This window comes from Bos mutus, chromosome 17 (assembly GCF_027580195.1).
Source record: "Bos mutus isolate GX-2022 chromosome 17, NWIPB_WYAK_1.1, whole genome shotgun sequence".
Classification (NCBI taxonomy): Eukaryota; Metazoa; Chordata; class Mammalia; order Artiodactyla; family Bovidae; genus Bos; species Bos mutus.
The window spans coordinates 16,243,224-16,257,444 of NC_091633.1; the positions used below are offsets into that span (position 1 = coordinate 16,243,224).

The 14,221-nt window shown below is 46.6% G+C and overlaps 1 protein-coding gene across 1 annotated transcript in view; it reads left to right on the plus strand.

Moving 5' to 3' along the window:
- The first annotated feature begins 1,717 nt into the window (after positions 1–1,717).
- Positions 1,718–14,221, plus strand: part of SRRM4 (serine/arginine repetitive matrix 4) — a 165,995-nt gene continuing 153,491 nt past the window's right edge. Inside the window, 1 exon segment of the mRNA XM_070385592.1 lies at positions 1,718–1,848. Coding sequence (XP_070241693.1) covers positions 1,718–1,848 — 131 coding nt within the window.

Consider the following 14,221-nt stretch of genomic DNA (forward strand, 5'->3'; position numbering starts at 1 on the left):
GATACATTTCTGGAAGGATACTCTGTTACTTCAGAGTTCGCACTGCCTTCCGCCTACCCTTTCTCTCATATCCTCCTCCGATTTTCTTTTAAAGAATTTCAGAAGTTCACAATGGTGCCCTGGTCCCTTGGGTCCCTATGGCTATCACCATCAGCAGGAAGTTTATTCCCGTGTCCAAGACACACTGCCAGGAGCTGGGAGGCCTTTAAGACTTGGCAAAGCCTCCTTCCAGGAATGTGAGGTCTGGGGAGTGGGAGTAACAACTCTGCTGAGATAAAAGGACTCCAAGGGAGAGATGGGCTAAGGGGGTCCCGCATGTCTTTCTTATTGAAAACCCTGGGGGTGAAGGACAGAAATTCTGCCCATATCCTCTGCCTCTAGGTCTTATTGTGATTCTAAACTTCCACTTTCTGAGACTAGGGTTGGACTGGGAGGGGGTAGAAGATGGAGAGAGAGACAGAAAAGTAACTATCCCCCTATAATCCTCCAATTTTCCCCTCAGATCCCTCCCCCAAGACCTTTCTTCTCCAAATGGGACTCCTCTCCTGAGACATGCAGTATTAAGAAAAAGTGGCTGCAGCAGAGTTCCCCAAGACTGGATGGGAAGGGGCGGGATGGGGGCACTCTTTCCTTTGGATGAGTTTGGCAGCGGGACGTTGGGCTGGCTGGCTGTGAGGCACAAAGAGACATCCCTTAGAGCCGCATGCACAGATGTAACGCTGCACCCCTCTGCGGGCGGGGCCGGCTCGGCAGATGGCGAGAGGCCGAATTGGTGACGGATTGTCCATCAAATGGCACTTTCTGGGTGGTGAGGATCTCGCTTGGCACCCAGGCTCAAAGAGGAATTCAGAAGACTCCACCCCTACCGCTTTGCTGCTGTAGACAGTCCCTCTCAGAAGTGAGGCGGGGTCCGGGGGGGCAGGGTGACTTAGGTGGGTTGATTAAGTTTTTTCTACCTCCCTCAATAGAGGATCTTCTACAGGACTTGAGAAGGGGTTGGGTAAGGAGGTGGCCCGGCCCAGAGGGCACGCAAGAAAGGGTTGGGGCAAAGTCCGCAACGGAGGGGGAGGCGAGGGAGCTGGAAAGCAAGATCTCACGCCTGGTTCAGTTCGGGTGCCGGGATTGCTTTTCTCTGGGGTCAGCACTGCAACTCCGTAGCCGCGGGGCCCTGGTGACAGGCGCACGCCCCGCCCTTTCTCCTCCCTAGACCTGCGGGCTTTTGTTATGCAGATGGCGGCAGGAGGCTGAGACAGAGGAGGAGGGAGTGGGTGGAGAGGAGGAGAGGCGGAGAGGGGGGAGGAAAGTGCAGCTCGCGCGACCAGCCTCCTCTTCCAACGTCACATTGTGAGAGAGACAAAACCCGGGCGCGCCGGAGCTCACACGCGCACGCACACACACAGACGACCCCGGCGCCTCTTCTCTCCGGCGCTGCCGAGAAAGCCAGTCCTCCCTTCCTTTCCTGGGGCGCGGAGGCTCCGCCAGTCAGAGCGCAGCCCAGAGCTGACCCAGAAAGCGAAAGGAACCGGCGGACAAGCCTTCTTTCTCCCCTGCTGGCCCGGGCGGAGGCGCCCCATCCCCCGCCCTGAACCCCTGTCTTTCGCACCCCACCCTTCTCTGTTTCAAACGGACAGGGACCGAGCCCGGTGAGCCCCCTTTTGGAATCCACGTTTCAGCACTTCGGACAGCGCCCGGGAGCCCCGGGCCCTTTGGGTTGGCTATGGCGAGCGTTCAGCAAGGAGAGAAACAGCTTTTTGAGAAGTTCTGGCGAGGAACCTTTAAAGCCGTGGCCACCCCGCGTCCAGAGAGCATCATTGTCGCCAGTATCACGGCCCGCAAGCCGCTGCCAAGGTAATGACCTCCTGCTTAAGAGGGGAGACCCTGGCAGTCCCCCTTTTCTGGCCTGTGCCCCAAGCCCTGAGGGGTGATGCAGGCAGCTGGGCCAGGGCGCCTGTCTTTTCCCATCACTACTCTGTATCTCCCGCTGGAACATGGGAACTAATTGCTTGTGTGAGGTGGAGGCTGTTGAGAAGGGACAGAGAGTCTTTAGGGGGAGCAATGCTCAACCGGCTGACCTGGCAGCTGCTGTTTGAGAGGCTTTGCTGTCTTTGGGTGGGTGGTGGTAGTGGGAGATGACTTGACTGAGAAACTTTTCTTGGTATCACAGAGCTCCAAGGACAGGGGGTGAACAAATGGTGGAATTGAGGCGGTCGGGGGTGCTGTACAAGAAAAGATGAAGATTGAACTAGCTCAAGCCTTGTTCAGATACAGTGGCACATTTCTATACTCAGCTCAGAAACTAGGGAGCTTTGAATGTTTTGACAAAAGCCCATATGCTGTTCCCTCAAATACACCCTAAACAGCACCCTCCTCTTTGCCTTTCTGGCTATTGCTGCTGCTGAATTACCTAGTCTCCAGCATCCAAAACCAGGACTCTGGGCTCAGGAGTCAGGGAGGAGCTCCCAAGATCAGGAAGATGATCTCAGAAGAGTTTAATCTGTTTTTTCAAAAAAGTCTGATTGCTTTGAACTCAGGCAAAAGAGCCAATCCTTATGTGGCGGTAGAGTAGTGTGATGGAGGGAGAGTGAGGGAAGAGATGAAAGAAGAGCAGAAAGAGGGTGAAGAAGATGTGGGGTGAAACAGAGAGGAGGTTGCGTGCAACGGAAGCATTCCAAGACAGAGAAGACCCAATTCTTTTCATAAATCATTCAGTTTAGAGGAGTTTGGGAATGAAAGGAAGAAGGCTGTGCCCTCTGTCAGGAAAAATCAAGGTTGTATGAAAACTCTCTTTTGCTGGTGTTGGATGAGTGGTTGGGTGGGAGAAAAAGAAAGAAGTGGTCCAGGGAAGACCACTTAGAGGATTTATTAATCCTGACAGGCTTCATTAGGGAGTAGATTGATAACATGTCTGGGAAAGGGCTTCAGACAGAATGCCTGGTCTGGCACAGTTGCAGCTGAACTTTCCAGTGGGTGTACGGTGGAGGACCAACGGGGAGTCATATCTTAAGAATCAAACTCAGACTGGAGAACTTTTCATAGTCTGATAGGGACCTGGCTCATACAGGTCTTTAGAAAAATGGGTGTCCCATGTTGGAGAAGGGTGGACTAGAAACATGACAACCAGCAGGATGTAGCAGGCTGTAAGTGGCAGCAGGAGCAGCGAGTATTTGTGTCTGGGATAAGGGGATATCCTCTGACACAGGCTGGAGAAGAGGAACAGTAACACCAAGTACCACCAAAAGCTGATGTTTCTCTGCTTAGAAGGAGGTCCTTTGTAGAGAGCTTTGACGTCAGTGGTTTTATCTTCCTGGGTTTCTGCCATCCATTCCACCTTCGGAGTGCACCTACTGTTGGCACATCAGTGCTGTGTTGGCCACAGAATATGCCCTTGTAAAAGGGACTGAAGGAAATTTCATTGGAAACTAGAAGTGTGGCAGTCGGTCCAGAGTCTTCCACATATTTCAGGGGTGCAGGAAGAGGACAGCAGATTCCTGGTGGTATTTTAATTTAGATGAGCATACCTTATGTCCACCTTGCTTGGTACCTTCACCTTTTGTCTGTCAGTCTGTTAGTATCATGCCTTTTTTTCCTAGTCATACTCTCAATCGTATTAATTGCTCACAAGGTTTCCCAACTGTCATGCTTTCTGAGGCTTTGTGCAAATCCTAATTTAATTCATATGAAACTCTTACAATAGCCAACCCTCCCCACCCAGGTATCATTTCACTCCTGGTATCTTTTACTGTCCCTAGTCTCCTACCCCCGGAAAACCCATTCCCGAGGTGAAAGTCTGAGCATTTAGCCCCTGAATTATATCATGCTGAAAGGATCGTCTTATTAAACAGGCGTGGCCTTTCTGTAGAATAGATTCCAGTTTTGTAGCTGTTACTCCTGGTTTGGGGTAGAGAGTGAGCAGGGAACATTTGTATTCAAGTCTTCAAGAAGGGCTGGGTTGGAGTTGTCTCTTAACAGACTGGCTACAAAACCTGAAACATCCCCATTTTCACCCACACCATCCACATCCAGTGATGGTCAGTTTCTATCTCCTTTGTAATGTTCTGTACTTACTTAATGATAAAAGTACCGTGTTTCTAAAGCAGAGTTCTTAGGAAGGAAAGAAACAGAGGCACAGGCATAGCATCATCTGGGCCCAGCAGCTTCCTCCACAGGCAGTCTGGGGGCTTTGTCTCATCAGAAATGTTGTCTCCTTTCATGAATGAGGCCCAGCTCACAGTCAGCAGATCTGCCAAAAGAGCTGGGGAAGGGGGAGGATGAACCTCCAGCCAGTCCTGTTTGTTACACACTTAATAGTTGTTTATAGATGAGGAATATCCCCTGAATGAACTTCCCCAGGATATTTTAAATCTATTTCTGAAGATAATTTAGTACCAGGATAGAAGCTTACATTCAATTCGTTGATTTCATACCAATATGCATACATCATACAACCTTTCTCCAAGCAAAGCACCCCCTGGTCCCTCTCCCTCTCCCCTTCTGTGAGGTATACTTGATGAGGCAATATCTTTATAATGTATCAAGTTGCAAGCAGATGTCTGACTCAAATGCCAGAACAGCATAGCAGAGTGGGAGGCAGTATATCACAGTGGTTAAAAGCTCAGAACTGAGCTTCACAGGAACCTGGATTCCCTGGTTCTGCCATTTAGCCAAGTGCCTTAGGCAAGTGGCTCTACCTAGTTGAGCCTATTTTGTCAGCTTGAAAATAGAAATAACAATAGTAGCCATCTCAGGCAGTGAGTTAGTAGAATTGAGTCAGGTGAAGCACTTCCCACAGTGTGAGGGACATAGTGATTGTTTAATACACATTGATTGTGTTTTTCCTGTCTATCCATTTCTCCCCCTAATAATGCTGACCATAAAAATTGTGAGTTTTCAACTCTTAACAGGCAACTGCATTGAAATGGAGTGGGTAGGATGAGAGCTGTCCAATATTTTCCTCCTTAAGTTCCCGTATTTCCTTCCCTGGGGGAAGGTTGGGCTTCCCAGGTGGCGCTAGAGGTAAAGAATCAGCCTGCCAAGGCAGGAGATGTAAGAGCTGCAGGTGCGATCTCTGGGTCAACCCACTCCAGTGCTCTTGCCTGGAGAATCCCATGGACAGAGAAGCCTGGTGGGCTACAGTCCATAGTGTTGCAAAGAGCCAGATACGACTGAAGTGACTTAGCACTCAGGGGAAGTTTAGCTGCTTTCTGATCCAGCACTTTCAATTGAGGGTGGTTGGAGGGCTGGTAAAGAACTGTCTGAATTCAGAATTGATTGGTACAGTATCCTTATGGATTATCCTTTCAGATTGTATAGCGATGACCAAGCACTGGCAGTCTAGCCAAGGTTCTAACTCCTTGAAAACCATAGTTTTAATCCCCTAGTCCATCAAATCTAGAGTGACTATATAATTTATAGTTCATATCAAAGGTAAAAAGGGTCATCTGTGAGTGGTTATTCCAGGATGGAGGCTCTAACGGGGGCTATCCCAGGCAAACCTCACCACCTACCAGGTGGAAGAGAGCCAGCATGAATCAACAAGGTACTTGGGATGTATGAGACTGCCTCTTTTGACCCTACCAAAGAAGTATAGTAATTTTCCTGGCACTAATTAATTCTCTTTTTAAATTCCTTAGCCCAGAAAAGTTTGTATCCAAGAAGTTTAGGCTCAGAGTGGGTAATCTAGTGTTGCAGGCCAATTCAAACTGTAATAATAATCATATCAATGAAGAGTAGTTGAAGACAATAAATATGTAACGGTTGTCTGTAATTAGCATATCAATTGTTCGTAGATACAGGAGTGTTTATAAAGGGCTAGAGAGGTGACCCCCCCCCTTAAATAAAGTAAGCATTCCCTTTCCTATTTTTTTGGCAAGCTATTAATTTTCTTCAAAAATCCTTTCCCTACAGAATAGTCCAGAAGCAGACTTCAGCCCAATTCCTGTCTAAAGGATCATAAATTACAAACTATCAGAGATTTTACTGCAAAAAGGGAAAGATAGCCAAATTGTTAGGCAGGGAAAATGCCTCTGAATCATTTAATTCAAGACTCCCCTTCATGCCAAGAGATCAGTTAGCACATTTGTGCTGACTCTGTCTTTGGGAGCAGAGTAAGGGGCTGATGGGAGGCCATTTCCTATGGTTAAAAGCCAATAGACAAAGGTCAGGGAAAATGCTTGTCCGGTGATGAATGAACGTTTTCTCTGCAAAAGGAGTGTTACTGTTTGGGTCAAGCCTTTCTCCTTCTGAAAGGTGAATTTGGTGAATGCTGTACAGGGTCAGTGAGGGGATCATTTCTGACACTGCCATATTCACTTGGCAACCGTGCTGTCTTAGAGACCCAGGCTGCGGTAAATGTTCAATGAAACTTATGTGCATTAATTGAATGAGTACACATGACCCAAACTCAGCATCAGATTAGCCCTCTCCAACCCAAACCCATCCTGACAGGTTGAGGATGCTGATCAGTGCAACCTGGGAGACTGGGAGACAGACAGACAGACAGACAGACACACACACACACACACTGCAAATAGATTTGATTCTAGCAACCCCCTCCAGTATTCTTGCCTGGAGAATCCCCACGGACAGAGGAGCCTGGCGGTCTACAGTCCACGGGGTTGCAAAGAGTCAGACATGACTGAGCGACTAAGCACAGCACAGCACAGCACAGTGTCAGAATGAAGCTCTCTAAATATAGAGATCTGTGTGGTTGGCTGAGTGGCCCTGTAGGCTGGTCCATGGACAGGAGGTTGAACTTAATCCCACCTGGAAGTACTTTCCAAACCTATATGAGTCCCTGTTAACTCCAGGCCACCATAGAGGTGGGGACATCTCTTCCATCCTATAAATGAGAATGAAAGTCTGGGTTAGGTGCCTTCTGCTCCATGGGCACCTTGGTCATCCTGCAAGGGCACTACACACTTTTTAAATTATCCTTTCTTTCAGAGTGGCTCAATTTACCTTCCTGTGAGGTGGAAGAGTTCGCAGGGGCTTAACAAAACCAGAGTTCAATACTTACTTATTACTAAGACTTTCTCTGAGGTTCGAGAGACTATTTCTGGGGTGGAAGAGGTAGGGCAATAAAGAGCCTGGGCTCTGAAGTCAGATGTACCCAGTATGACATCCTGCAAGGCTACTTCCTAGTTTTTGAATCTGCTAGTCACTCTACCTCTCCATGCCTCAGTTTCCCCATAGATAAAACACTCATCTCACGGGGTTGTGGTGAGATCATTCTCACTACAGTTGCCTAAAAGAGCCAGTGGAGATTTGTACAGAGCTGTTTTAAAAATTCAACAGGCCCCCAAGGCAAACTAATTAAAAGAATTGTTTCCCTTTACTGTTTGCAGACACTCACTGGCTCCAGTGGCTTTTGGCAAGCACCCTGACCTTCTCAATCTCAGTTTCCTCATCTGTACAATAGGGCTAATAATAGCAGCCACCTTCAAGAGCTGTTGGGAGGACTGAATGAACTAATTTATGGAAAGCTGCTGTTTGGCACGCTGTGAGGGCTCCATCAATGTTAGCTCTTACTATTAATAATAAATGATCGTTCTTATTATTACTACGTGCCAGGCCCATTGGGGAGGAAAAAATGAATGAAATGCAGTCTTTTCATTTGAGGGCCTTGGAATTTAGCAGCAATGGGAGACGTAAGCATGAGTGTGTGTGTGTGAGGCAGTCTTAGCACTGTAATGTAGATAGGAATAAAGAAAGGGGGATGTGGAAAGTCAGAGAAAGAGATCCTCAGTGAAGCTTGGAATCCTTGCTTATCATCATACTGTAATTGTTAGTTATCTCAGCTGTGAAATGGGAATGATTCTTTTATTTCATCAGTATTACCTACAAATGCAAGGAATGATCAGAATGAATAAGGCCTTTATCCCTTGTAGAGTATCAGGAAAGAGCTTTTCTTTTTCCAGAATCTTTTTATGGGGCTAAACTCTCAGGTGGGAGAAGGGGGGCATTATTTGTGGGGATCTTAGTCAGTGCTAATGAAGGGGGCCTGTAGGAAGGAACTGCCCTTAAAATCTCCCAACTCCCCTGTCAGCGGCTCAAGGATACAGTCTTGGGCTTGGGCCATTAGGTTTCTTGTCCTTCATGGTCCAGTTCTGGCTAAAACGAAATCCAGTCTGCATTCCTCAAGCAGCCACTGACGGTGGGGTGATCAGAGTGAGCCCATACATGTCAAAGAGAAAATAAACCAATGGGAAATGAATGCACAAAGTGGAAGAAGGTGCATGTGACTAAAACCCAAAGCCATACTCTCATTCATTCATTCAGCAGATTTCTTGAGCTCCTTCTCAGTACAGCAATGAATAGCATGAAGCCCCCTGCTCTCATGGGGGAGAAAAATAATAAAGAAAGAAAGAAATAATATAAGGTCAAGTGGTAGTAAGTGCTTAAAAGAAGAATAAAGCAGAACAAAGGGCTAAAGGGTGAGGGAGTGGATGGCATTATTGGATGGGAGTGGGCCAGGTACCCGGAGATGGGAAAGAGTCAGCCATGAGGATTACTGGAGGAAAGTGTTTGTGGGAACAGAATATACCAAGGCCCTGAGGTGGAGCAGTTTGATATATTTGAGGAATAACAAGGAAGTTGATGTGGGCAGAGCAGAGTAAGTGTGGAGGAGACTGACAGGAGATGACTCCCTAGACATAGGCAGGAAACAGATCAAGCCTTGTAAGACATTTAAGGACTTAACAGGTCCTCAACACCTAGGCTAGGAGGATGGAGGGGGGAGTCCCAGGGGCAGTCAGGGACCCGGGTCTGATCTGTTTTTCTTGGCTCCTCTCTCCCAACTCTAATGCAGCCAGGGATGACTTTGAAAAGCAGAGTCAGCTTCGCTGGGCCCCTCCATGCATTATAGACAAGCATGAAATTTACAATATCTCTGATTGTGATCCATCAGATTAGGAAATTGAAAAAGACACTGTTTAGACTTCCAAATAGCAGTGGCAAATCTTGTTCCCATGGTGGTGAGGGTTTGGTGTATCTCTCATAGCCATGCATGCAAATCTAGACTATTTCTCTCACCTTCAGCCCCCCAGCCTCCCTTCACTGCACACCCTTGAAGCTACAGCCTATGCACTCTCTCTCTCTCTCTTTCTCTCTCTCTCGGTCTCTTTCCCTTCCTCCATCTCCATTGGAGATTTTGCTGAGGGAGCTCCCATATGCCACCAGCCTGTATGTAGAGCTCCGTGAAATAAAACACAGAATTAAGATGTCATAGAGACAAAGGCAAACCAAATAGAGGAACAATGCCGAACCCTAAAACAGTCATTAAGTAATTCACGTCTACATTTGTCTGTTTAAAACAAATATTAAGATCCTCTGGACGCAAATGTCTCTCATCAGGAGAATCCCCTAGTTGCCGGATTCCCTGGGCTTACATCCTGTTGACAGGTTCGCTGAGCAGAAACACCAACGGATCACTGTACTCTAGCTTCATTAAAGTTAAGCTTAGGCAAGTGAGCTGGAATTTTACAAGACAGTTACCACTCCTACGGGAAGAGAGGTGCCATCTGGGCCTGACATGTGTGTATCCATGATATGTGTGTGCATTCTCTCATGGTGGGAATGTGTGTGCCAAGCTCCTTATGTTATTATGTGCCTAGCCCTGTGCTAAGCACGTTTCATCTGTCATCTGATTCCATCCTCACAGTAACTTAAAGAGAGAGGTATTTTTAAAACCCATTTTTACAGATGAGGAAACTGAGGCTCAGAGAGTAGACGTGACTTGCTCATGGGTATGTGGATGGTAAAAGTCATAATTGGGATAAAAGCCCAGAGCTTTTAACTGATACATTTATACTTAAGTGCCCTAGGTGACTAAGTGGTAAAGAGTCTGCCTGCCAATGCAGGAGGCACAAGAGACTTCAATTTGATACCTGGTTCAGGAAGATCCCCTAGAGTAGGAAACTGTAACTCACTCTAGTATTCTTGCCTGGAAAATTCCATGGACAGAGCAGCCTGGCGAGCTACAGTCCATGGGGTTGCAAAGAGTTAGACATGACTGAGCATACACACACACACACACACACACACACACTTTGGAGAATAGGAAAACTGAGACCAGAGAGGTGAAGTGTGTCTTGTCCAAGGTCACATAATTTATAAGTATGAAACCAGGATCTTCACTCAGGTCTGCCCGATGACAGCTATGTTCTTCTCTGCCTGCAGCACATCCTGTCACTGTAATTCAGATAAGGTCATGGGTGTTTTTGTTTTGTTTTAATCATCTTATTTTATGTCCAGTCAGCTTAGGTAATTGCCATTGTGGTTCTCCCATCTCATACCACTGTCCGTAACTCTGTCTTCCTCTATCCTTACCCTCTATACCCATCTTCATATCAAACTAGAGGAACCTCTATGAAAAGTAAGTCAAACTCCCTACCCTCATCTAAAGCCCTCCATTACTGTCCCTTGGTTGGTAGAACTTTAGGCCCTTGGTAACTACAAGCCATGGTACCACTCCTGCCCACCTCCCCCAAGATTATTTCTAAAATGCTCCTTCTGCATTATTAACAATAGCTAGGATATGGAAGGCTGTCACTCTGCTTATTTAACTTATATGCAGAGTATATCATGAGAAACACTGGGCTGGAAGAAGCACAAGCTGGAATCAAGATTGCTGGGAAAAATATCAATAACCTCAGATATGCAGATGACACCACCCTTATGGCAGAAAGTGAAGAGGAACAAAAAGCCTCTTGATGAAAGTGAAAGAGGAGAGTGGAAAAGTTGGCTTAAAGCTCAACATTCAGAAAACGAAGATCATGGCATCCGGTCCCATCACTTCATGGAAAATAGATGGGGAAACAGTGGAAACAGTGGCAGACTTTATTTTTTTGGGCTCCAAAATCACTACAGATGGTGATTGCAGCCATGAAATTAAAAGACGCTTACTCCTTGGAAGGAAAGTTATGAGCAACCTAGATAGCATATTCAAAAGTAGAGACATTACTTTGTCAACAAAGGTCCATCTAGTCAAGGCTATGGTTTTTCCAGTGGTCATATATGGATGTGAGAGTTGGATTGTGAAGAAAGCTGAGCACCGAAGAATTGATGCTTTTGAACTGTGGTGTTGGAGAAGACTCTTGAGAGTCCCTTGGACTGCAAGGAGATCCAACCAGTCCATTCTAAAGGAGATCAGTCCTGGGATTTCTTTGGAAGGAATGATGCTAAAGCTGAAACTCCAGTCCTTTGGCCACCTCATGTGAAGAGTTGACTTATTGGAAAAGACTCTGATGCTGGGAGGGATTGGAGGCAGGAGGAGAAGGGGATGACAGAGGATGAGATGGCTGGATGGAATCACTGACTTGATGGACGTGAGTTTAAGTGAACTCCGGGAGTTGGTAAAGGCAATGGCACCCCACTCCAGTACTCTTGCCTGGAAAATCCCATCAATGGAGGAGCCTGGTGGGCTGCAGTCCATGGGGTCGCTAAGAGTCGGGCATGACTGAGTGACTTCACTTTCACTTTTCACTTTCATGCATTGGAGAAGGAAATGACAACCCACTCCAGTATTTTTGCCTGGAGAATCCCAGGGACAGAGGAGCCTGGTGGGCTGCCGTCTATGGGGTCGCACAGAGTCGGACATGACTGAAGCAACTTAGCCGCCGGAAGTTGGTGATGGATAGGGAGGCCTGGTGTGCTGCAATTCATGGGGTCACAAACAGTTGGACAAGACTGAGCAACTGAAATGAACTGAACTGAACTGAGGACATGGAAACAACCTAGATGTCCATCGACAGATGAATGAATAAATGAGCTGTGAAATATATATAGATATAGATATAGATATAGTGGTATGTTGCTGCTGCTGATAAGTCACTTCAGTCGTGTCCGACTCTGTGTGACCCCATAGACGGCAGCCCACCAGGCTCCCCTGTCCCTGGGATTCTCCAGGCAAGAACACTGGAGTGGGTTGCCATTTCCTTCTCCAATGCATGAAAGTGAAAAGTGAAAAGTGAAAATGAAGTCGCTCAGTTGTGTCCAACCCTCAGCGACTCCATGGACTGCAGCCTACCAGGCTCCTCTGTCCATGGGATTTTCCAGGCAGGAGTACTGGAGTGGGGTGCCATTGCCTTCTCCGAGTGGTATGTTACTCAGTCCTAAAAAAGAATGCATTTGAGTCTGTTCTAATGAGGTGGATGAACCTAGAGACTATTATACAGAGTGAAGTAAGTCAGAAAGAGAAAACAAATATCATACATTAACGCATATATATGGAATCTAGAAAGATGTTACTGATGAACCTATTTGCAGGGCAGCAGTGGAGACACAGCCATAGAGAACAGACTTGTGGACACAGCAGAGAAAGGAGAGGGCGGGACGAATTGAGAGTGTAGCATGGAAACGTATACATTAGCATATGTAAAATAAATAGCCAGTGGGAATTTGCTGTATGACACAGGGAGCTCAACCCAGTGCTCTGTGACAATCCAGAGGGGTGGGATGGGATGTGATAGGAGGTGGAAGGGAGGTTCAAGAGGGAAGGGACATATGTATACCATGGCTGATTCTTGCTGATGTATGGCAGAAACCAACACAATATTGTAAAGCAATTATCCTCCAATTAAAAACAAATAAATAAAATACTGTTTCTCACTCCATCTGGTCCAGCTGCATCCCATTCCCTTTAGTTTCTCAAATTTCCCATGCCCTTCCTGCCACAGGGCCTTTGCACATGATGCCAAGAAAGCACTCTCTCTCCCCTGGTGCCTAATTTACACCTATTCACTCTACTTTCAGATCTCAGCTCAAATGTCATCTCCTTAGGGAATCCTCCCACAATTCTCTAGACTAGGTCACACCCAACATTAACTTTCTTATCAATGTCGTACCTCTCTTGAGTCTAAACAAATTTGTAATTTTATACTGATTTATGGGAGCATTTGGTGAAGGAAATGGCAACCCACTCCAGTATTCTTGCCTGGAGAATCCCATGGACAGAGGAGCCTGGTGAGCTGCTGTCCATAGGGTTGCACAGAGTCGGACACGACTGAAGCGACTTAGCATGCATGCATGCATGGGATCATTGGTTGACGTGTACCTCTTCTAACAGACTGAAGAGGATGAGGACTGTGTCAACTTGTTCATTGGTTTATCTCTTTCACTTGATACATAGCAGGGGGTCAAACAAATGTTAATTAATTGCGTGAATTGTAACTCTTTCTCCCCAGCAAATCATTTTCATACCTAAAAATGTGAACCATATAGAATTTCCAGTATTCAAAAATAGCAATGTTTCCTTTAATTCTTAGAACCCTTTGAATTACTGAGGGTAGAGGCCATATCTGTCTCATTCTTTACTCTATCTCAGCATCTAGAACAGTGGCCCATGTTTGGGGGATCTTTAAATGTTTGTTGAGTGAATAGTGGAGGGTATGCAAATATAAGAGCATGGTACAGGTAAGGAAACTCAGAGACCTACACATGTACATCATCAGAATTTTAGAGCTAAAGGGATTTTAGAGATCATCCAGTCTCCTCATTTTACATGTGGAGGATGAAGGGATATGTTTTATAGTATTTATAATTATTGGAACAACTGTACAGGTATAATTTATAAATAAATTACTTATATGAGGGTTTCATTCTCAAATATTTCTGAGAGAGATAAGAGATCAAAAGATCGCTGGGGCCTGCTCATGTAATTCAGTTCTTCATTTTGCAGATGGGGAAACTGAGACCCACCAAAGGGGAAGGATTTGCCTGAGGCCTTTACGCAGTCTGAATCAGCCTGGGTGAGCTCTGGGTTCAGTGAAGTGCTGCTTGAGAGCATTATGTCACGGTTTGTGTGTCAGCTTCCCTGCTGTGATCAGGCCATCAGACACCACTCTCTCTTTCCCTCGCTTCTCGCTGTGAGATGTGGCATCCTGCCCCATGAAGTCCTCTTGTGGCATATGCTGCCCGAAGCCTGGTCTGGGGATCCTGAAGAGACGTCCATCTGTACTCAGCCTGTGTCTCACAGAGCAGGTGAACGGCTCTGGCTGTTCCCGGGATCATATTTCAGAGCTTTCAGCCAGTAAGAAGGCTTTTCTTTGGCCAGCCTCCCTTTCAAGGCCAGATGGCAGGTGGTTCTGGGGCCCAGCCCACTCCCATAGAGGGTAGGTAGGCTCAGGGCAACTCTTTACATGTGGACAGTTGTTTCTAGCAGGAAGCCATCACAACAATGGCACATCCTAGTGCCCAGCTCCTGATAAGTCAGTGTCAGTTCACT